The 24,790-nt window shown below is 50.8% G+C and overlaps 1 protein-coding gene across 2 annotated transcripts in view; it reads right to left on the bottom strand.

Annotated features, from left to right (window-relative positions):
* Positions 1–24,790, bottom strand: part of GJC2 (gap junction protein gamma 2) — a 32,947-nt gene continuing 8,157 nt past the window's right edge. Inside the window, exons 1-2 of one of the 2 annotated variants that reach the window (XM_083872175.1) lie at positions 9,701–10,187; positions 1–6,030 (exon numbers count right to left, since the gene is read on the bottom strand). In XM_083872175.1, coding sequence (XP_083728301.1) covers positions 4,763–6,010 — 1,248 coding nt within the window. In that variant the 5' untranslated portion in view covers positions 6,011–6,030; positions 9,701–10,187 and the 3' untranslated portion in view covers positions 1–4,762. Of the gene's footprint in view, positions 6,031–9,700; positions 10,188–24,790 lie in introns of those variants that run through there. The other variant, XM_083872174.1, reaches the window with a different exon arrangement.

Genomic DNA, 24,790 nt, shown 5'->3' with positions numbered 1-24,790 from the left:
AGCACCACACGCTTCACATACTGTAACAAAATGTAAGTTTTATTCCATATTATTAGTAATGGATGTGGAATAGCCACAGTCGAGTTGGGCTGATGTCCCTTTCCCTTTTAACCAGTGTTTAATATCCTAACTACAGCCCAGATGTGACATTTACACTGAAAAATACTTACAGATTCAACCTCAGACTCCAAAAATCTCTAGTACAAATACAGTTAGTACATTAAAAAAAAAATAACAACCCCCCAAAAAAACCCAAAAAACCCACCAACAAAATAAAACCCAAAAAAAACCCCCACCAATCCCAAATACTTTGTAACAGCACAGACTGGTTATGGCCTTGAGTTAAGTTCAAGTATTTCCCAGTGGAATGCAATGCAAGCGAGAAGGTAATCTGGCTTTTGTGGGACATTCCTGGCCCTGAATAGTAAGAAGAGAAATCTAAGTGTGGGCACTTTATCTGACCAAGTTTAGCGAGAGAGAGTCAACGCTTATGATTAGTTCAGCCACAAAGCTAAACCTGTCTTGTGTGTGGCCAAAACTGCTACCTGGAGAAAACACAAAAAAATAAAAGCAAAGCATTAATTATACCATTGGCATTTCTTCCGTGGCTGATGCTCCACCCTCTAAATGAATTTCCTCGAGCTGCTGGTTGAGTTAGGAACAATTGTGGTGAGGATTTTGCTTGTGGCTGTGAATATTTTGCTGCTCTATCCTTTTCCTGCCCCAGCTGGCAGGATAAAAAGAAGTGACTGTTGCTCCTGGCCCGAAAGGAGTCATTCCTGCAGAGTCATCATTGCATTTGGTCACCTTTGTGGCAGTGATTCAGTGGGAAAACCCAACTTCCTAAAGGGTTTCTATGTCACAGAGTGGAGGAGGAAGGGAGGAAGTGAGTAAATCAATGTATATATAGCAATAATAATAATAATTATAATAATACTGATCTTTTGTTCCTAGGGTTGTCTGACCAGTGCTGGCTCCTGTGTGTGGCCCAAATGGGATCTGGGAGAAGTGGAATCCCTCCTCCCCAGGCTCAGAGCATCAGCAGTGTCCTCCAGGCTGGCTGGGATCTCACAGGCAACTTTGCATCCCTCCCTGACACCAGAGTATTCCTGCTGGGAATGCACCCCTGTGCTTGAGTCCCTCTCAAAATTCTTGGAAAACATGGAAAAAGCAGGATCAGCTCCCATTGGGAAGGAATGTTACACAGGGAAATACTCCAGGCCTGAGGGGTGAGCAGGGCTGGGAGTGGTTACCCCTTGTCCCTGCTCAACGAGGGGGTTATTGATCCCCCAAGAGTCTGCCCTGGGTCTGGTACTCATCAATATTGCAGTTATTGACTCTCCCTGCGGAAAACAGCCTGTGCCCATGAGATGTGAGGGTGACACCAGCTGGGAGGAGGCTACAAAGCCTCTGCAAGACCCACGGGTCACTCAGAGGGACAATAAAAAAGGGGCTTTGCAGGAGGGCAGGAAGATCCTGACACATTTGGAGAGGGGAGCAATCCCCAGGCCTGCAGGAGAAGGGGTTTTGGGGAGGACCAGAGTGCAGGAAGAGGAGAAGGGAGGGGAGGTGGAACGAGGACCAGCAGTGAGGTGGCTGCTGTTGGTGCAAAGACACCAGGGGAAACCACGCTAGAAAAGCAGCCCTTGGAGAAAGGTTGATGAGACCAGATGTGTTCAGATTAAAGCAGATTTGGGGGTGAAAACAGTCTCCAAACAGCCAAAATGTGCAGAAGTTAAAGGCATGAAACTTCTCCACATCTCTATGGGGTTGCAGAGAGGGGGTTCATGTCACCCTTTAGGGAGTCATTTGATGGTGGCAGGTTGGCAAGAAGATCCGTGGTCTTTTCCCACCCTCCTGCCCTGAACCTGGACTCTCCTCCCATGGGCCCTGCTGGGGTATTGCTGGGGCAGCAGGTGCAGCCCTGCTGTACAGACTGGGTTTAATGAGTTGATCAGGTCTCTGTGACCAGGTTTGAGGAGTTTTGGCTTAAAATCTGTGCCCCACCTTCCTCATGTCAAGACATTTGCCAAGATTTTTTTTTTTCCCTGGAGTGATTGGAAGGGAGTCACATTCCTGTCCTGGTGTGGTGACTCACAGGGGGGGATCTGCAGGTCAGCAGGAGCTGAGGGGCAGCTCTGAGTCACCAGGAAGTGCTCAGGCCATGAATGGTGCTGAGGGAGGTGTCCCTGGTAGGGGCAGGAGAAATCCAAGATCCCAACTCCTGCACGGGGCGGTGCCTTCCAGTGTCCTGTGGGAAGCACAAGTTTATCTGGGGCTGTGCTATTGTTGCTCATGGAAAAGGAATCAGAAGAAGCCAGGCAGCATCCAGCCATGGTAACCCTCAGAGCTCCCACCCTTCCCTTGGGATCAAGACTTTAAACACACACAGTTTCCCATGGGACACAGGGCTGGGAATTAAAGAGAAGTCCCACTGATGTAAAGGACAAGCTCGTGTCCTGGACCAGAGAACAAATTTCTATCCAGGATCACCCCTCTCTCCTCCCAAGCAGCCGGGGCTGTGGCCCTGAAGGGATTTTTTCCCAGGTGACAGCAGCCCTGTGAGCACCCAGCCTGTCCTGCTCTGCCCAGCACATCCCCAGCCAGCAGAGAGCACATTCCCACACATGGGACAAGGACAAACAGAGCACTTGGATATGTTTGTCTCCCCACCACTGTGGTGTGACCTTTCTGAGCCCTTCCTGCACAATTCCCAGCAGAAGGAGATGGATGGGTGTCACTGCAGGCTGCTGCTGTGCTGATCCTCCTCCTGGATCCCATTTGTGAGGGGAAGATCTCAAGCTGCAAGAGCAAACAGCATTCCAGGCATTTCACCAATGCCTTCAGCAGGACTAGGAACAAGCCTGGAAGCATTCCCCAGACAGCAACAGAAAGCCACAAAGCTGAATATTTGCTGCTGGATACCTCGTAGGATGTTTCTCTGATTTCCTTTCAATTCTACTTTTTTTTGCTGCCAGGACTGTTCTCTAATGCATTGCACAGCTCAGCTGAAGTTCCTAGGAGATAAAAGGCATATCCAAATTCTCTGCCTCCTCCCAAGAATGGCCAGAGGGCTGGAGCCTTGGGGAACAGGCATCCTCAGGGCTTTTAGGGACTGATCTCAGGGACATGAGGGTGATGTCCAGGGAGAAGTCAGGGATATCCCATGGATAAAAAATCCTGGCACAGCCCGAGGGAACAGCTTAGAACAGGGACAGTGCACAGTGCAGTGTTCAGGGAGATTTCCCTTCTTTTGCACCAGGTTTGAAGGCTCTGCCTATCTGGGTTCCCTGTGGTGATGATGAAACCACCCTCTGACAAAGCACAGTAGGAGCCTTGGAGCTCAGCAGCTTGATTTTAACATGCACCCAAAGTACTGTAAGTGCATGAAAACCACCCTGAAGTCCAGCCCAGCTGAAAAAAAATTCCTCATAAACTCAGGAAAAACTTCCTCCTATTGTCCTGGTCCTGTCCCCACTGAAGCCAGACCTTCTGCAAAGCCCCCCCAGCAAATGTGAGAACCCTCCCAGTCCCCCATGAGGAGGCTAAAAGGCCCAGGATGAGATCAGCCTCAGTCCTGGAGCAGCTGGGTTTTCTCAGGGGAGGTGGAAGGCTGTAGAAGGAGCAGAGGGGTTGATATTACATTTACACCTATCTCTCTATGTCTACGTTCACACACACGTGTTCACACGTGTCTGTATCTACACATGGACACACACACACACACACCAGAGACACACTATGCATAGATCTGCCACCTGCCACTATTTATAAGGGTCTGATTAATCAGAAAAACAAATTTGCCAACGGTGCTTTTCCTCAGTTAATCAGAAAAAACAAATTTGCTGACACCGATCATCTAAAATTCAGCAAGTAAAGGAGCCTAAACCCTTTACTCTTTTGTTTTCCTGGTTGCATAAAGGCACTTTCTGATGATGTGAAGCAGCAGTTTGTTAAAAACTCTGTAACTGCAACAATTCCCATCACATCTGTAGCAAGTGCTACACAGGCACCAGTAGGATGCAATGTCACTGCTCGCTCCTGCTCCAGAGGGTTTGGAGCAGATTTGCTTTTTGCTTCGAGGAAGAGGAAGAAAAGATGAAACCTTCAGCCCTGTGCTGATTTTTAGGTCTCCCTGTGTGAGGCAGTCTCTGTTCCTGCCCCAGACCTGACATGGGTGCCAGCTCTGGCTCACAGCATCCAACGAGGCCTTCATTGGCATCTGCCAGCCCAGGCAGGCCATCAGCTGTGAGCCTGCCACAAAAGTCTGTGCAATATGTCAGTGGTTTTCTTACCAAAGGATCAGAAATTAATTTGATTAAGGGTATTTAGTAATTAAACACTGCCTGGCCTGCAGTACTCAAGCCTTGCCGTGCAGGAGGGTGGCTGATCCCTGTCAGCCTTACTTCCCTCCTGAGCCACCAGCAGCTCCTCTTCCCACCACAGCTCTTTGTCCAGTCTCTGCTGGGGGCTCCGGCGGTGACCCAGGGGCTGGGAGGTGTGGAGGGGTTTGCTGTTACTCACTGGAGGTTCCTGTCACTCACCGGAGGTTCCCAGCTGGAGAACACGTTGGAAACGGGGAAGAAATGTCTTTTGTTAACGCACTGGAAGACAGCACTAAATTGGTCCGAAACACCTTTCACTCTCTTGACTCCCACACAAAAACCATGCCCTGCGAAACAAAGGCGAGACAACACCGAAAACCAGAGACAAACCCAAATTAAAACCCCGCTCGCTCCACCCTCTCTCCTTCTTGACAGAGTTATATCCACACGGACGTCTTCCCATCTTTACTGCTGGAGCTGCCTTTCTCCAGGGAGGCCTTGGGTTTAGCACCTTGTTTCTCCTGGGCGGTGTTGGCCCTGTTCTGCTCCACCACGGTGCCCCCTGAGGCAGGGCTGCTGGTCCGAGAGGGCTGAGTGTTGGCCTGGGTGCTGCTGTAGCTCTGGAAGGCGATGTCCAGCTGCTCCTGGGCCACCCGCAGGTGCTTGTGCAGCGTGGACAGATCCGCCGGCAGGTTCTCATCTGGGCTGGTGCACTGCTGCTCCTGAGCCACGTTGGCCAAGTTCTGCTCGTGAGCCATCAGGCTGTTGGGGATCTTGGTGGACTTCTCGGATTTGACGACCAGGTTGTACTCGGGAGGGCAGGAGATGTTCTTGGGGTAGGCGTAGTTGTAGGGGGGCTGCCGGAAGCTGTTGATTTTCCGGTTGCGGATGGCGTCGCGGATGGTGCCGAAGCCCAGGTGGAACATCTCGCACATGTTCAGCAGCAGGCACAGGCAGCTCACCACATACATCACCAGCAGGAAGATGGTCTTCTCTGTGGGCCGGGACACGAAGCAGTCCACGGTGTGGGGACAGGGAACCCTGTTGCAGACGTAATAAGCTTCCACCTCGAAACCATAGAGCAGGTACTGCCCTATCAAAAAGCAAACCTCGAAGGAAGCGCGGGTGAGGAGCTGGAAGACGTAGATTTTCATCAGTCCCTCCTCCTGGATGCGCCTCCTCCCGTCGTGCTTCTGCTGCTCCTTGCACTTGGGCTTGGCCTTGGCCTTCTCGTGCTCGGCCGCGTCATCGGAGATCATGGGCTCCTCCTCGTCGGCCTCCATGGCGTCCTCCATGTTGCGCACGGCCTGCCAGTTCAGGGCGAACTGCTTCTTCTTCTTGAACCCCTTGAACTTCTTCTCCTCCTCGGCCGAGCGGGCGATCCTGTGGATGGCGTAGCCCAGGTACATGACGGAGGGCGTGGAGATCATGATGATCTGGAAGACCCAGAAGCGGACGTGCGAGAGCGGCGCGAAGGCGTCGTAGCAGACGTTGTCGCAGCCCGGCTGCTTGGTGTTGCAGGTGAACTTGCTCTGCTCATCCGAGTAGATGGACTCGCCCCCCACCGCCGTCAGGACGATGCGGAAGACGATGAGCACGGTGAGCCAGACCTTCCCCACGAAGGTGGAGTGATTGTGAATCTCTTCTAGCAGGCGGGTGAGGAAGCTCCAGCTCATGTTGGTCATAAGGGCTGCTCAGTTATAACCTGAGGGGAGAAAGGGGAAATAAAAATTACGGTTGTGAGGTCAGCTGGAGGAGCAGAGCAGTGACTGTCCCCTTGTGCTGGGCACTGGTGATGTCACATCTCCAATCCTGGTGTCAGTTTGGGGCTCCTCATGAGAAGAAGGACATTGAGGGGGTAGAGCATGTCCAAGGAAGGGAACGGAGCTGGGAAGGGTCTGGAGCACCAGGAGCAGCTGAGGGAGCTGGGAAAGGGGCTGGAGAATTCCTGAGAGAGCTGGGAAAGGGGCTCAGCCTGGAGAAAAGGAGGCTCAGGGGGGACCTTGTGGCTCTGCACAACTCCCTGACAGGAGGGGACACCCAGGGGGATCAGGCTCTGCTCCCAGGGACAGGAGAGGGAACAGCCTTAGTTGGCACCAGGTGAGGTTTAGGTTGGATATTAGGGAAAATTTCTCCCCTTAAAGAGTGGTCAGGCTGGAGCAGTGGAGGATGCTCCCACATCACAGAGCCTTGCTGTGCTGAAACATCTTTCATTAGCAAACACAGAAGAATGCAAAGAATCGGGGAAAGAATGAGAATATTTATGTTTACAGGCTGATGGCCCTTTTAAGTTCCTCTTGAAACAAAGCAAAACAAAACAAAACTTTAATCAAATACAGACTGTTTCAAAAATAAACCTTGAGAAGCTTTCAAGAGAAAACCGTGCATTTATTAGGAGACCTGGAACAGCTGGGGGGAGGAAGAGCTTGTAACAAGTATTTTGTGTTTAGCTTAACTTGCAGTGGGGCCTCAGCCCGAGCTCCTTGGGTGACCTCAGGCAGCACTAAAGACAGGAGGCAATTTCACTGCTTGGCTGGCACAGATACTGAGAGATGAGAGCAGTAGGGAAAGCACCTGCACCCAAAGAACAGTGGAGGAAGAGAAAAGAGAAGAGAAAGGAGCTGTTTTCCTGTGTGGAAGGAGTAGAGACATCAATCCTAACTCTCCATGCTGGGCAAGCAGGGCTCAGTGGGGGTGAAAGACCCAGGGGAAAAATTATCATAAAATCCCGGAATCCTATAATTTTTGGGGGGTTGGAGGGAAAGACCTTAAAGATCATTTTGTTCCATGGGCAGGGACACCTTCCACTAGACCAGGTTGCTCCAGATCCCATCCAACTTCATTTACAGACACGAACCTGGCCCTAACTTGGCTTTGCACCACTGGAGACACAAAATTGTGCTGTGGGATTTCCATGGTGGACACAGCCCCACACAGGAGCAGGAAGGGAAACGTGCCCCACTTTGTCCTCCCCATCCAGCTGTCCTGGAATGTGGTTTTGATCCCACTGCTTCCCAGGACAGGAGCCAAGCTGGGCTGGTTTGCTCGGCGCGGGTTTGCTCCGTGCTCTGCCCCTGTCGAGGGCTCTCGAGAGCAGGCAGATGGAATTTTCTAACCCTGCTATTTCCAGATCAAACAAATCCCCTGTGAACACAACCCCCTAAGTCTTCACACGCCGGGCTAAGCCTGTGGGAGCGCTCTGCAGATGGTGCTATTCTTGTCCTGGGGAAACTGAGGCAGGGAGGGGAGAAACAGCTGGATCAGGAACCCGGAGGAGAGGTGGGGAAATTCTCCTTTCTGCCCTCAACCATCAAAGCTGCTGGGAGCAGAATCCTCCTCTCCTGCCCCAAAAGTGATGCCTTGGTCAGTACAACTGTGCAGCTGGGACAGTTCAGGCACTGCAGGACATGGAAAGTGATGCCCACTCAGATATTCTCTATTTATTGAGGAAATTTGACTTATTCAAGAGTGAGATGGGCAGGTTCTCTCTTTGAGTGCCTTTTTTTGCTTCCTTACAATGGCTACACCCTAAGGACCCTTTATCTCTTCTTCCTCTGCTGTGTTCTCATTCAGATATGGGCAAACTGGGGTGTTAAATGATTTGCAAAATTAATCCAGGCACTCGGCCAAGCTCCAGCTGAGGGGAGGCTGGGAAGGGAAGACCCTGCTGGGTGTGGGGGCATGGTGCATCTGTCTGTGGAGCATCCGGGTCTGGATGAGGCAGGGCTGGATGCAGCCCCACCTTGGCTGGCCCCATGCAGTTGTCCAGCCCCCCAGCAGCTCCCATCTGCACCCCAAATTAGCTGCAAGCCCCAAATTGTTCTTAAAAATGCACTTTGAATCTGTCCTGTAGAGCAGTTCATCCAAAATTCAGTGCTCCTCTAAAGAGTTTCTGAAGCCTATACCAAGGATAATTAATCATTTTGCAAATGTTACTCATGGGCACAATTCCCGAGTCTTCCAGGAGCAGTTTGCTGTGGCAGGGAGGGTCTGACCAAGGTTGTGACAGCTTTTGGAGTAAACATTCAAGTTTTGAACTGGTGTTTGTCAGGGCTGTTAGCAAAGCACCCCCTGTCGCCTTCAGGAGACACATTTTAGAAAGGAGAACCCAATTAAGTGCTCCCAAATCTCTTGAGCCAAGGAAAAGGAAGGAATTTGTAAAACACCAGAAGTGACGAGTTGTTGCTTTAGAAGACCATCCCTGGCTACCAGCCACCACCCTGAGCTGCAGGTCCTGCCTCTGCCCCTGCAGCTCAGCCCTCTGTGCACATCTGGATCTGTAGGAACATCTGCAGGAAACAGCCCCAAGCTGTTCCTGTGCCCCTGTGTGGGGTCACACCTTGGGATTGCACCCCTGTGCATCCACCTGCCCTCCTGGCATCGTATTTGAGAGCAGGAGCTGAAGGAAATGAGGTAAAAACCCCTCCCTGCAAATCAGCTTGGTTAAACCTCTAGTGGGTTTTAAGACTCACTGGCTACAAAGACTGAACTGTAGGGTTTCAATGCTTTTAATTGCTTGGGTGAGGGTTTAGTGCACCATGGTGTTTTGGAATCAATTAAAAATACAACAAGCTTCCAAGGAAAGACTTGTTCACAATGCTGAGGAATAGATTTTGTGCTAGGAAAAGCTGTGTCTCTTCTCCTCACACAATCCCAACCATCAAAGTACAGAACGTGGATTTTTGCATCTTTCCACCTGCTACAGATTCCTCTATTCCAATTCCTCTGTGCAGTGTAAAGTTATGCAGTCTGGGTTAAAACAAAACAAAACAAAACAAACAAAAACCCCAAACAAACAAACAAAACCCACCAAAAAACCCCTAAACAAACATCTGGGTGGATCTGCAGTAGGTAGAAGGATCAGATGAGGTGGTTCATGCTGCTCAATTATCTCCCCAAGAAAGAACTCCCCATCCCTGTGGCTTTAAAATCCATTCATTCACTCATCCATCATCACACGCCACCTCCAGAGGTGACACAGGATGTATGAAACACACAGAGGGTACAAACTTCACTTCAAAACAGCTGCAAAGGAGGGGTTGGACTGCTCAAACCACCAGCAGCTCCTAAAGCAGTGAGAACCCTGTGCAGCCAGCACAGGAATGAGCTGTTGGCTCCAGGTTCTCAACACAGTGACTTCCCAAAACCCGCTGACCCTTCCACACAATCACAGGCACAGCTGTAGGGACTGGGAAAACTTTAAGAATTGAGTCTAAAATACCCAAAGAATGAAAAAAAGAGAAATATATATATATATAAATCAGTGCTAGCTGGATATCCTTCCCTTCTGCGCTCTTCTCGCTCCGCTGCCTGAACCGCAGGCAAAACAACGAGGTGAGTGGGGCATTAAAAAAAAAAAATAAAAATCTACTTACAGAGACATGATGCTCTCGGTGGCTTTCCCTCCTCCACCGACATTCCTGTGCCTCCAAGCCCTAGATAAAGCCCCGCCGGCTCGGTCCAGCCGCGCTCCAGCGCTTGGGAAGCGAAGCTCCAGGGGAGTATTTAAGGCTCTGCCAGACCCCGCCTTTGCCGGCAGCCCCTGCCCCGATCCCACCGCCCGTCCCGACCCTCCTGCCCCTCGGGAAAAGCCGGGAAGGTGCTCTACAAACACCAGGCAAAGAGAAGGGCATTTGGTTTTTAAATCCAAACAAGCCGCCGGGGCTGGTTTTTTAGGAACGCTGCCTGGAATTTTGCTTGCCGAGTAAATTAATAGCACCGGCTTGTGGCGCTGGTAAGAGATTTGGAAGGCTGGGAGTGTGACTAATAGGGAACATGTGGAAAACATATTCTGGCAAAAAAAAAGTTGCTTGGCTGTTGGGGGTGAAAAAATATTTTTTAAAAATAATAAAATAAAATAAAGGAGGGAAAGCTAGTGGGAAAAACTGCCCTGAAGCTCCTGTTTTGTAGCACTCCCAGGAAAAGCTGTCCCTGAAGGAGGTGGTTTCCCTCTCTCCAAGCTGGAGGAGGGAACAGAGAGCAGGTGAAGGATGGGAAAGGAGTTTTGAGTACCAACAGAGACTTCTCTGGCTTCTTTGCAGCTTCAGGAAGGGATAGCTGGGATGGGGATGCACAGGAAGCCCGAGGAAAGAAGAAAACTCCACCCTGGTGGTCCAAGGATCACCTGCTCCATCCATGAGGAGCTTTGGCATTGCCATTCCAGCAGCATTTCCATTCAGGGCTCGGGGTGTCTGCTGAGCTGGAAATGGAGAGTCAAGGGAGAAAATCCACCCAAAGGCCAGTGAGGAGGAGGAGGAGGAAGCAACAGCAGCCAGGTCATGGAAAGGATCAGATCTCTGAGGGCAGAAAGATTGTGAAGATCTGCACTGGGATGAAGGGAGGTGTTGGAAACCATATGGTTTATCAGGAGCTGGTGCTGACAAAGCAGGATATTCAGACCTCTGGTTTCCCAAAAAGCCTGAATGGACCTGGAAGGGCAATTCCTGCTCGTTGGAACTGGTTGTCTGTGTGCTCTGGCAAGGAGCAGCATCTGCACTGCATTTTATTGCAGTAACATTCCTCGAGGTCTTCTGTTATAAACTAATTACTCACTTATCATCACTGATAAGTTAATTCTCTGTTTGGAATTAGTCACCTGAGATGGGCAGGAAAAGCCCCATCAGCTGAGTGAGATGTAAGGATGGACACACCTTTGTGGGAATATGCCACACCAGGAAAACCAGGGTTTGGGAGGCATTTTGGGGGAATAAACCTCTAAAAAAGTTAAACTACCACAACCCTGGCTTCATGTTTCAACTTCAGCCCATGGCAGCTTGGACACAGGACTCTGGGAGGTTCCAGAGGAGAGCACCAGGGCTGGAGATCTCCAAACTCACCTCAGACTCCCTGGAGATCTCCCACTGAGAGAGTGAGAGCATCCAGCAGGCTGAGACCACATTATCCCTGCTCATTCCTGGGGCAGGGATTGGCCTCCAGCACCCTGGGGCAGTGACCTCCTTCCCCTCAAGGTCCTTCAGCTCTGGAGACACCAGTGGGTCACCTCGTGGTCACTCCACAGGAGGCACTGAATATTCTTTGGGTGCATCCCCCAAAGCAAGAAGGGTCCCTGCAGCACAAGCCACACCCTGTGACACCCCCCAGAGCTGAGGGATGGCCACCAAGAGCTCCTTCCCACCAAAGATCTGTGATGAAAGTCCCACCTGCTGCCCCTGGTGCAGGACAGAGCTGCAGGGAAGTGTTTTTTGCTTATTGCTTATTTAAAAATAACCAGCTGAGAGCAACTCCCAGGCTCTGCAGCAGCTCAGAGATAAAAGGCAGCTCAGTGTGGGCCCAGTCCCGTGGGTCAGGCAGATTTTCCAGGCTCTTTGCTTTCTAACCAGGAGGGTTATTTATACACACAGCACTCGTGCCTGGGTGAAGTTTTTTGGGGGCATCCGTGGTTCAGGCAGCCCAGGCAACATCTGCTCCTGCCCCAGCCATCACACTGGCAGAGACTGAGGGCTTCCCATCCCCAAACCATCACCCAGGGAAGGAGGCAGAGCCATAAATGAGTGTACAGGGAAAACCCACCCCTGCAGCATCCCATGTCCTCAGTTTGATGCCTGGCCGTGGAAAAATGGGAATAAAAGAGAGGAGACAGAGGAGGAAAGGATGTGATGGAGCTTTGCATAATTCTGGCTGCTGCTGGGAGTCACCTCTCCAAGCCACCTCTCCCTCAGGCACCATTTCAGAGTGGTGATCTATACATATTTATTTTAAATGTCCTATTGAAATAAATAAGTGCTGTCACCAATGATAATAAGACCTGGTGTAACATCTCCCTGCTACATCAGGGATGAGGACTGACCATAATTACCCACTCTGAGCACAAACCTACAAAGCTCTGTGCTGGATTGTGCTGACAGGTCATTTTCATCTCTAATTTTCCCTTTTTTGGATGTTCATTGGTTCAGTTTTTAAATTAAATGCAATGGAGGTATGCACTTTGTACATACCTTTGTGCATATTTTTGTGCAGATGAGAAGCCTGGTTTTAAAACAAGGCCCACTGTGTTGAAATAAATGTGACAAAATTGGGATAAAATAAAAACACCATCTTTTTGCCTTACTGATTATTGTTGGATTTGGGCTTTTGAGATGATGGAATTTCCCATCTGAGGAGCAAAAATGTTTGAACACCACAAGCGAGAGCAGAATTTGAAACAGCAGTTTTAGTTTTTTATCTTTTTCCTCTTGGATTAACTTCACTAAACCTTTTTCCCTGATTTTTGGACTCATCCTCACCTTTGGTGGCTGTGGGTGCCGTCCACTTTGAAAGGGATTTGTGATGGAAAGCATGGCAAAGGCACTGCTAAAAAGGAAAATTGGGACTTGGAAAATATTCTTTCCCCTTTTGCACAGACTAAAAACCCACAGAACTGTGTCATTATTCTTATCTGTCAGTAATTTGGTGCCAGTTATGGATAAAAAAGGGATCTGGAGTTTCCAGCTTGGTCAGTGAGTGACAGAGTGACAAGGGAGGCACACTGAGGTTTTATCCCCTTCAAGATGGGCTTCAGGGATTGACACCCCCTCCCTCCATGTGTCCTCCTTTCCTCCAGCCCCTCTTCTGCTTTCAGAGCTGCTGTCCCATGAGCACACAGCTGTGGGGGGGGAGGGGGGGGGTGTCTGTGGATTTGGAAGAAGATTTGGGTTCATTTTCAACCAGTTTGGTTCAAGGCAGAGCTGCAAATTTGACATTTCCAGTGGCACGTGCCTGGCTGGCAGGACGAGGTGAATGGAGACCTGTGGGGAATCCCAGAATGGTTTGGGTTGGGAGGGACCTTAAAGATCCCCCAGTTCCACTCCCTGGCCATGGGTGGGGACACCTTCCACTGGACCAGGTTCATTCCAGTGTGTCCCACTGGGACATCTCCATTTGCATTTCCTGGTGGGAAAAAGGCTTCCACCCCCTTCTTCATGCCTGGAGTGTCCAAAGCCACCTCCAGCTGATTCCTTCAGCAAGCCCAGGACCCAAGTTGTGTCCCCGAGGTGTGTCATTGCCTCGGTGACATGGCTGGGCTGGGCCACATCTCTCATGTCCTTTGGGACAGGCCAGCCCCTCTCAGCCAGGATGGAAGCACCACACTGGGATAGAACTTGGGTGGAAGGGCAGAACCAGCCCCTTTCCTCATGAAACACAAACCCAACCAACAGTTTCACGGGTGGTGGGATCAAGGACAAGCGTGGCTGTCCCAGGGAGCTGTTTGGGGTCTGGGAAAGCAGAGGCAGGAGGGAGCAGGTGGGAATGGCCCCTGCTTGACTCAGCCCTGCCAGCCCAAGGCCTCCAGGCTCCCTTTCAGTCCCACACACTCCCTGAATTAACACCAAAACCATCCCAGTTGTGCAAACTTCTTCCCTCCTTCACACAGAGCTTTGGGTGCTCTCCAAAGATTTGGGGCTAGTCAGGGCTCACATCCTAAGAATTCAACCAGAACCTTAAAAAACAAAATAACTATTTACAAGCAGCAGAAAAAGCTGTGCCAGGCTCTGTTGCTAAAATCTGCTTCATCACAAAACTCTGTGTGGACGTTTCAGGGCAGTGAAGGTGACGACAGCCCTGATGCAAATGTGTCATTTGAAGGACAGAAAGGCAAAACCTCTAATTATTCATCATCTGGTTGATTTTTATCCTGCACCCAGCTCTGCTTGTTGGATGAACCCGAGAAGGTTTTGATCTGGAAAAGAATTATGTGGTTGGTCTCTGGCTCTTTGCAAGGATGGAACAGAGGAAATCTGGTCTTACACATTTTTCCAAAGCCCTGTGGGGATTTTGGCTGAATAATGCAAGACTGTTTGAAAGCGAGGTGAGGGATGTTTTCCTTCATGCACTCTGAAAATGTAAATTCTGGCTCTGAGCTGCCATGACATTTGGACCATAGCTATGCCTCAGTTAGCACAAAGATAGGTCAGAAAATGGAATTTCTGTGAAGTTTGCATTGGTTTGTGCCTGGAGCCAAAAGCCAATGCTGTTAGCAGAATAAATAACATTTCTGCTGAAAAACAGGGGAAAGTTTCCTTCAGATATCATTGGCTGATTACTGTGGAAAGGTAAAAGCACTACACTTTGAGAATGACCTAAAAACTCATCTGATATGGTTAAATAACAATAAAATTTAAATTCTAAAGTGCAAAAGCCCAGAGGAAATGTTTAAACCCAGGCTGGAGAGCAGAAGCGATTTATTCCAGCCCTTCCCTGTTGAAAATTTCACTGCATTCTTGAGATAAATTTCAGTGTTGAGAAAAAAAACACATTAATTTTTCTGAGGGAAGCCTTTCTGCTGAGGTGTCTGAGGTGGTGAGATGACACAGGGGATGGATGTACTGGGAGGTGGCAAGAAGAGCTCAGGTGGAGCCCCAGGACGTGGCTCAGCAAAACCCTTTATAGCTTTTTTTTCCCTGAGCATCTATTCCTGCTCCAAAGAAAACATCTCCCTCGATAGCCAGAGGTCAAACCGAGCCATTATTCCCTCCTCTATTTGCTTCCCTTTCCTGAAGTAGCTGGAGGAGCAATGGGAATGATGAAAGACCATCCCCAACCCCACCCATCAGGGTCATCCCTGGATTTGGAGCTGCCCCTGTGCTCCTCCTGAAATCCCATCGTGGCTCCCTGAGCTCTCATAACAGGAAGCAATAAAATTTCCACTCGGTGTTGCCAGCCCTGTGAAGCCAAGCCAGGCTTGACTTGCTCTAGACCTTCCTGAACTTGTACAAAAGAGTGAAAAAAAAAAAAATTTAAAACAATTAAATTAAAATCAGAGGAAATCCATCCCCTGGGCCGTGCAGAAGTTCAGAGCTCATCTCCTCCTCCTCCTGCTGTTGTCCATGTGGAAGTTCCTCCATCCACAGTTCACCCCACAGCAGTGCCTTAATGCAGGTGGGGGCAGAGGAAAAGGGTCAGGGTGTATGGGAAAGGTGTGGGAATGCTGGAAAAAATAAAAAAAGGGAAACGGACACATTTTTGGCTGCTCCAGAAAGGGTTTGGTGCGTTTTTTTTTTTTTTCCCTAACACCTGTGAATGGGCAGAGATGGAGTGTTAGGAGGGGGCTTGGAAGAGCTCCAGGAAAAGGGGTCAGGAGAGGTTGGAAGCTCAGCCAAGCTCAGGCTTCTGAGCTGCATTCAAGAGCTGCTGGGTGAGGTCCTTGAGTGGTGCCAAGTGGATGAAAGGAACATTTTCCCTGATCTTTCAGTTGCACGAAAACCACATTCCCGGTGTCAGTGAGGGAGGAGGGAAAGGGATGGGAGCAGCAACACCTTCAGGACAGCTTGAGCATAAAGACAGCAACCCCCAGAGTGGAGGGGGAGCAGTTCTGTCCTTGGGACCCACACAAGAAAGCACAAGAAAGGCATGGAAGTGTTGTGGAGCTGTTGGAGCAACTCCAGAGGAGACCCCAGAGATGCTCCCAGGGCTGGAGCTCCTCTGCTCTGGAGCCAGGCTGGGAGAGCTGGGAATGTTCCCCTGGAGAGGAGAAGGCTCCAGGGAGAGCTCAGAGCCCCTGCTAGGGCCTGAAGGGGCTCCAGGAGAGCTGGAGAGGGACTGGGGACAAGGGATGGAGGGACAGGACACAGGGAATGGCTTCCCACTGCCAGAGGGCAGGAATGGATGGGAGATTGGGAAGGAATTCCTGGATGTGAGGATGGTGAGGCCCTGGCACAGGGTGCCCAGAGAAGCTGTAGCTGCCCCTGGATCCCTGGAAGTGCCCAAGGCCAGGTTGGACAGGGCTTGGAACACCCTGGGATAGTGGAAGGGGGTCCCTGCCCACGTCAGTGTTTGGAATTGGATGGGCTTTAAGGTCCCTTCCAACCCAAACCATTCCATGATCCCACAGTCCTTTGAAAGCAGGACATGCTCAACACCTCCCCCAGCTTTCCTCCCCATTCTCCTCTTTCAAACACCTGCAATAATCACAGGTCTGGGGTGCTTTCGTGTGTGGAAAATGCTTTGCAATGTCACAGTCAGGCTGCTGACCCTGAGAGTTTGACTCTTTATTTTTCCCCCAGAAGTTCCAGTGGAAAAGATGATGGTGTCATTTCTGTCATCACACACCTCATCCATGTCAGACACAGGGACAGCCACCACAGCAGATGGCACGAGCTGCTCACACCCAGCCAGGAAAAGCCATGAGAAATGGTTCAAAGTTATTTAATGTTCTTATCTTCTCTCAGATAACAATTGACAGGACTAGGATAAATGGCCTCAAGTTGTACCAGGGAAGGTTTAGATTGGATATTAAGGAAAAATTCTTCACAGAGAGAGTTGTGAAATACTAGAACAGATTGCCTAGGGCAGTGGTGGAGTCACCATCACTGGAAGTGTTCCAAAACTGTGGATGTGGTACCTGGGACATGGTTTAGGGGTGGTTATGATGGTGCTGGATTGACTGGTGGTGATCTTAAACAATTCTATGTTTATAATTTTCTACAAAAGCAAAAGTAACTGTAATTTGCCAACCAAAGTTGGTGTTAAAGAAACCTCTCAATTCTAACAGGGCCAGGAGCTTGCAGTGAGCAAGTGCTCCATAAATTTGTCCAGGAACAGGACCCACAGGAGCCAGCCCAGATATTTGCATCAGGTCCATGCTCTGCTTGGTTCTCAGGATGTTCCTTTGCACTGCCCTGGCCAGACCTGGGAGCACTGAGGACTGTCCTGTCCTGCACCATCCTTGGGGCAGAGCTCATGTCTTGCTGCTCTAAATGACCTTAAACAGCTCTAAGGTGGTTAAAGACCATCTGGGGGTCATTTGGAGCAGCTGCTGTGCTTGAGAGCAGCTTCAAGATCCTGCTGTGGTGTGTCACCTTCTCAGGGTGCTGAGCTACACTCTCAGTCTGCTCTGCCAGGAATGGAATCACAGAATACCAGCAGGGTTTGGGATGGAAGGGATCTTAAGGGACTTGTTCCAACCCCCTGCCATGGGCAGGGACAATTCCCACTATCCCAGGATGCTCCAAGCCCTGTCCAACCTGGCCTTGGACACTTCCAGGGATCCAGGGGCAGCCACAGCTTCTCTGGGAACCTTTGCCACGCCCTCCCCACCCTCACAGGGAAGAATTTATTCCCAATATCTCATCTAAAGCTACTCTCTGTCAATTTAAAGCCATTCCCCCTTGTCCTGTCCCTTCATCCCTTCCCCAAAATCCCCCTCCAGCTCTCTTGGAGCCCCTTTAGCCACAAGGGAGGGCTCCAAGGTCACCTTGAAGCCTTCTCTTCTCCAGAAGATAATCCCAATTCTCCCAGCCTTTCCCCACAGGAGAGGTTTTTTCTCATCCCTCTGGTCTCTCAAACCCATCACCCACCCCAAGGGTTCTGCTTGCAGGAGCTGAGGTGAAGCTCAGGCAGCAGGACTTGCGAGAAAAGACAAAATCTCACCCAAACCATAACATCTGAAATATCAAACCTTTCTGCAGATTCCAACAATCGTTCCTGGGATATCTATTTTATCTATTTCCCAATCTTTTGGCTTTGGAGAAGCCTCTGACTTGCCAGGTCAGACAGAGCTGTAACAGTCAGGCTGCTCCATGATCCAAGTGTTGTGCAAACAGGGAAAAGGGCTGGGAACAGCTGTCAAACCCTTCTCTCCAGCATATAAACCCATCCCTGTGCCCTCCCCAAATAAATCTGCTGCACACTTGCCACCCCAAATCATCAAAATGTCCTCCTGAGTTCAGCCTGGGACACCTGGACACCAGATTTTCTTTATGGTAAAGAATTTTTATGGTAAAGAAATTCAAAACCAACTTTAAAATTGTATTGAAGAAAACAAGAAGTTTCCCAGAGAGGCTGTGTCCTCCCCATCCATCCCTGGAGCTGTTCCAGACCAAGCTGGATGGGGCTTGGAGCAGCCTGGGGGAGTGGAAGGGGGTTGGAATGAGATGATCTTTAAGGTCTCTTCCAACCCAGACCATTCTGGGATTCTATGGAGACAAGAAGGAAAATGCCAAAGCAATAGTCCAAGACACTCAGGTGTAACTTTGTGGCCCATTTTCCCATTACTAATTAAGACCAAACAGAGTTAAAAGGGAAGACAGAGAATCAAGGATGAAAAATAAAGCAGCAAATGGGTTGGACGTGCTCTTGCCAACTGTTCTAAGATAACGGACAAAACAGAAAATTAGAGGGAAAAAAAAGGAAATATTATTTCCACAAGTGCTTTCCTACCCTTCAGGGCAGGTTTCCTTCCCAGCACGACCAGGGCAGGTTCCTACTCTGCTCACCCAGATACCTCATTACACCAATATCACCAGCAAATATTTAATTACTCCTTAGGTAATTATCCATAGACTCAATTATACAGCCAGGTTTACATGCAGAGAGGAAGATGAGAGAGAAAAGCCCAGAGGAGAGCCCAGGGCTGGGCCAGCAGCACAGTACCTTCCCAGGCTCCAGGATGGAGCATCAGCAAGGGCTGCAGGTCCTGATCTGATGAGGGTCTGATCCAGAGGAGAGCAGGGGGTGGAACAGGGACAGGGACATTCCTGGATGTGTTTACATAGGTGGTCCCCACCCGCTGACGCTGCCGAGGTCAGTGGCTCCTGCCTCACATCTGGACAGCCCCGGGTGCCCCGTGCCAAGAAGGGACACCACGTGTCTGTCCATCCCCAGAGCTCCGTCCCCGTGGAGGGGTGTTGGATCAGGGTCCCTCTGTCCCCTCAGGAGTGGGACAGTGGCCTGGGGAAGGTGCCTCCAGGCTGGCAGCCAGGTGGGAATGGAGCCAGTGCCAGCTGGCCCTGGGCCACACTGCTGCTCAGAGCAAAGGCTGACCCTGAGATCTGCAGGGCTGGAGGCTTTTGGGCATCCAGAGGGGCTCCAGCAGCACCTTCTCCACCCCTTCCACCACAATGGGCATGAGCCCACACCTGGCTGCTGGCCAAACCCCACAGCACAGCACTAAACCCTGCACCAGCAGCACCCAACCCTATAGCACAGCACCAAACCTACACTGGTGCCCCCAGACCCTACACCACAGCACCAAACCTACACTGGCACCCCCAAACCCTGCAGCAGCAGCACCAAGCCCTATACCACAACATCAAACCTACACTGGCACCCCCAAACCCTACACCACAGCACCAAACCTACACCAGCACCACAGAAATGTACACCACACCACCAAACCTATACCAAACTGGTACCACTAAACCTATACCAGCACCACCAACCCTACACCAGCATCACAAAAATCTACCCTATACCACCAAACCTATAGCACTGCCCCCAAACCCTGCACCAAACTCTATACCACAGCATCAAACCCTACACCAGCACCACAAAAACCTACACCACACCACCAAACCCACACTGGCACCCCCAAACCTACACCAGGAGCACCAAACCTACATCAGCACCACAAAAATCTACACCACACCACCAAACCTACATTAGCACCACTAAACCTATACTAGCACCACCAACCCTACACCAGCAGCACCAAACCCACACCACACCACCAAACCTATACCAACACCCCCAAATTCTACAACAGCACCACCAAGCCCACACCAGCACCATCAAAAAGTACCCAACACCCCCAAACCTACACCAACACCACCAAACCCTACACCATACCATCCATGCCCCACCTTCACCAAACCGTAGAGCATTCCCCAAACTTGTGGTGCCCAGGTTGGGTCCATGATCCCAAGGGTTTGAAGTGATCCCATCACTTCCAGGCCAAGGCAGATGTTCCCAACCTTGATCCCTGCCCTGTCCTACCAAAGGATGGACCAAGCTGGTTTCTGTTGCCCAGTTGCCTTCACCCCACACTATGTCAGGATAAAAGGAGCCAGGAGATCAGGGCTGCAGCCAGGTGTCCTCAGGGGACCATTATGGGATGGCACCTTCCTCCCTCCCCAAAAAGGATCCATTGCATGGCCCCACTGCAGGAGCACATAATCCCTTCCAGCTTCAATCCTTAATGAACACATGGGGTTGTACAGGTCATGGAATCACAGAATCTCAGAATCGTTGTGGTTGGAAGGGACCTGTGAAGATCCTCCAGTCCAACACCCCTGCCAAGGCAGGGTCACCTGGAGCTCAGGAGGACACAGGAACCCATCCAGGTGGGTTTGGGATGTCTCCAGAGAAGGGAGACTCCACATCCTCCCTGGGCAGCTGCTCCAGAGCTCTACCACCCTCTATGGGAAGAAGTTTTTCCTCATGTTGAGGTGGAACTCGTGTTTTTGGCTCCTCATCCTGTCCTGGGCACTCCTGGGGGGTCACCAGTCCTGGTGGGGACAGCATCACTCGCCACCCCTCGGGCAGCCACAGCAGGTTGTGCTCCACAGGAGCACAGACACTCTGCTTTCCAACAGGTTGCTCCAGGGAATGAGCAGCAAATAAAAGGCTGGAGAGAGGAAAGGATAACATGGAACCCAGCTGCAAAAACAAAGATTAAATCCCTCTGAGCCCTCGACCTCCCTTGGCCAGCACACGGGATGAAACGCGCCAACATCAATTCCTCTCCCCACGTCCATCCAACTGGGAATTTTTTATGAATGAGCATGGTGAGGAGGAAGGGGAAGGCAGGAAGATGGAGGAGGAGGTGAACAGCCCTCCCATGCCTGTTACACAGGGGAAACTGCAGTTTGTAGCTGAGGGCCTGAGCCAGCAACACTCCTGTGCTCAGGGCTGATTTAGGAAGGATGTTGAGATGCTTGAGGACATCCAGAGGAGGCCACGAGGCTGGTGAAAGGCTTGGAGCACAAACCCTGTGAGGAATGACTGAGGGAGCTGAGGTTGTTTATCCTGGAGAAAAGGAGACTCAGGGGTGACCTTATCACTCTCTACAACTCCCTGAAAGGTGACTGTGCTCAGGTGGGGGTTGGTCTCTTTCTCCAGGCAGCAACTGACAGAAGGAGAGGACACAGGCTCAAGCTGCACCAAGGGAAATACAGGTTGGATATCAGGAAAAAGTTTTTTTACAGAAAGAGTGATACAATACTGGAATTGTCTGCCCAGGGAGGTGGTGGATTCACCATCCCTGGATGTGTTTAAGCAAAGACTGGATGTGGCACTGGGTGCCAGGGTTTAGTTGAGGTGTCAGGGCTGGGTTGGACCCGATGATCTTGAAGATGTCTTCCAACTTGGTCATTCTGTGATTCTGTGATCCACAGCCTGAGACAAGGGTGAGATGAGGGTTCTGTCTTTGTTTTCAGGTTGGTCCTGAATGCAAAGATCTTCCCAAGTGAGCACCAGGCCCGTGGGTGCAGGTTTTGCCAGAGAAATGAACAGCTCAGGTGAGCCCTGCCCTGCTCACACCAAACCCTCCATCACCCCTGGGTGGAATGGGAGCTCCTGCTGCCAGAGCAGGTATCCCTGGTGAATTTGTCTGGTTCCCAGGCATGGATGCCTGAAGCTCCACTGTGAGGCTGGGGATGGGCCACAGAAGATGTTGCAGTCATGGTTTAATTCACAATAATACCAAAATCCCTCCATGACGTGCAGTGAGCCCCCTCCCAGGCTCCCAGGCTGGTGCTCACATTTCTTCCACACTTTCTTCCAGCCCAGGGCAAGCTCAGCCTCCTCTGCTAAGTTTAAAGAGGCAAACAGCACAAAAAATTCTGTGAAAGAGGGTATTTAAGGAAAAAAACCCTAATTCTCCTTCACTTAGTGATAAATAGACCTTAAAAATGCCAAGCCAGAGTCTCTGACCTCCAGGCAGCTTTTGGGACATGTCTCAGTTTGTTGCTGCTCAGCTCAGGTCCATCCTCTTTGCTGTGGTGGTCACCCAGCCCATCACATTTCAATATTCCAGGAAACCACCTGAGAATTTTCTGGAGTGAAAAGTTGCAATCACTGACCCTGGTCTTTACCAGAAGCTGAGGAAAGAAGATGAAGTGGTGGGAGGCTCTCCTTGAAAATTCACTCTTTCCATCTCTGGTTCTTTCCCTCCCTTCCTCTCCGAGTCATCCTCCCTTCAGCCTCCAGACAGAAATAATTAAGAAACCACACCACCATCTGTGTTTCTGAGAAACTTGAAGAAACAACATGAACCAAACCCCCAAATCATGTCCTGCTGGGGGGCCCTGGAGGCAGAGGAGCAGTCCCACACCTCACTGGTGCCACCTGACTCACTGAGCTGTGATAAATACAGAGCCTCTGAGCATCCCTGTGTCATTTAAAAGCAGATCTGCATCCATTGTCATCTTTTTTCCTGGCTGTTTTTTGGTCCCTACTGACCTCAAAGCCTTGGAGCCTCCACTGGAACCTTTTGGAGCTCATGTCAGTGCTGCTTGGGCTGCTCTGTGCTGCCTCGAGGGTGACTCCAGGCAGAAATGAGCAGGAGATCCCTATTTCATCCCCTTTATTCCCTATCCCACCCCTGTGTCACACAGGGGATTAGCTCTGGTGATGGAGTGCTCACTCAGCCTGTGCCCAGTAATGGGATTGGTGTCTGCATTCTCCTTTTGGGAACCAGATGATCTTTAATGTCCCTTCCAGCCCACACCATGGGATTCTGTGATTTCCCCCTCTCCCAAAGAGAACAAGGGAAATATTGTTTTTGTCTTCTCTTGAGCTGTGAGTGTCCTGCAAAGGGGGATTGTCAGCACCAGACACAGCCCTGGGCTGAGATATGATGAGGGAAGGGACTTGCCTGGTGGGGGACAATATCCAAACCAAGCCCAGGATGTCCCACAGAAGGTTTCTCACCCTGTCCCATGTGGGACCTGATCCCAACCAGCTGGATCATTACCCCCTGCATGGATGTGCCTGTTCTGCCCTGACAGAATTCCACATCACCACCCCAGACCTCTCTTTGTGTCCATCCCCACTGTTTTTTCCTTGTGCTGCTGGCCACAAAAGCGAGCAGGAGCACCTGGCACCACATCCCAGCAACCTCAGCAGAGCATACCCAGCCCTTGTCCTGCTGCTGCCCACTCAGAGCTCCTCATCCCACCCTTCCCAAAAATCCCGCTGACCAAGTGGGATTCCTCCTTTGGCCGGAGCCCTTTTCTTTTCTCTGCTCTCCATTCCATTGCCAAGAATTTCCAAAATCCTGGCTGGAAATGAGAGAACCAGCAAAACCCTGCCCTGCCTTGGAGCTCGTTTCCTGCCAGCCATCCTCTGTCAGGCACTGGGAGCAAAATATTTCGGGCCTCTGCAGGCACTAAATCACCCTGTTGGACTCGTAATGGGGGCAGCTGAACTACACCTAGTTCCACCTATTGAAATGAGGGCAGCAGCCTCCATCCCACAGGAACTGACCCCTCTGCTGCTGCTGGAAGTGCTGCTGACATCCATTTCCAGAGGTGTTTGTGAAGCCAGGGGTGGGAGGGCTGCAAGCTCAAGGCACTGGAGATGGGATTTGGGATGTTCAACCCAAGGGACAAGCTAAAAGCTTCATGTGAAGGGGTGGCATTGCTGAATTAGCCTTGCCAGACTGATCATTAAGGGTTGTTAAGGTTGGGAAATGAGCTCTAAGGTCATCAAGTTCAAGCATTAACCCAGCACTGCTGTGTTCACCTCAAACCATGTCCCCAGGTGTCACATCAACCTGTGTTTGAACACTTCCAGGGATGGTGGCTCCACCACTGCTCTGGGCCACCCCTTCCAGTGCCTGACCAGCCTTTCAGGGGAGAATTTTTCCCTAATATCCAATCTACACCTCACCTGGTACAGCTTGAGCTCTTTTCCTCTCCTCCTGTCCCTGTTCCCTGGGAGCAGAGCGTGACCCCCCTGGCTGTCCCCTCCTGTCAGGGAGTTCTGCAGAGCCACAAGGCCCCCCCGTGAACCTCCTTTTCTCCAGGCTGAGCCCCTTTACCAGCTCCATCAGGAATTCTCCAGCCCCTTTCCCAGCTCCCTCAGCTTCTTCTGAGGCTCCAGACTCTCAATGGTTTTCTTGTCATGAGGAGCCCAAACAAGGACACAGAATTCAAGGTGTCCCAGCAGTGCCAGCACAGGGGGACAGTCCCTGCTCTGGATCCTGCCAGGTGTCAGCAGGTTGGTCAGAATGATTTACACATCAGCATCTGTTCCAGCCACAATTAGAACCAGAGAACATCCAGATTGGAAAGGATCTACAAGGACCATCAAGCCAAACACTCTCCTGTCACCACTGAAGTTCTACATTCCAAAACACCTGATGTGTGGTCACTGGGCTTCATTGGACTGAGAAATGGGGTCACCATGAAGGTCACCATGGAGGTCACCATGGAGGTCACCACGGAGGTCACCATGGGCTCCTCCTGCAGCTCTCAGCAAAGTCTGCCCAGCCCAGAGGTCCCCCCACACCCCCAGCCCATCACCTGCCCCATCCTGGCCAGCCCCAAAAAGTCATTGCTGCCCCACCAGCTCTCCCTTCCCAGATTTCTGTCCAGCTCCCACTTCTGGAATTTTGAGTTCTTTCACTGGCAGTTTGGGGGATGACCAGTTTTATCCAGCCTGTCCATACAATGTCCCTGTTAAGCTGGGACAAGAAGGGGATTTCGGAACATTCAGCCTTTCTGCCGTGCAATGGAAGGGGCTGGGTG

Source organism: Zosterops lateralis, assembly GCF_965231275.1.
Source record: "Zosterops lateralis genome assembly, chromosome: 1".
NCBI classification, from domain to species: domain Eukaryota; kingdom Metazoa; phylum Chordata; class Aves; order Passeriformes; family Zosteropidae; genus Zosterops; species Zosterops lateralis.
The sequence above is the reverse complement of the archived record's forward strand: the minus strand, read 5'-3'. Positions and strand labels throughout refer to the sequence as shown.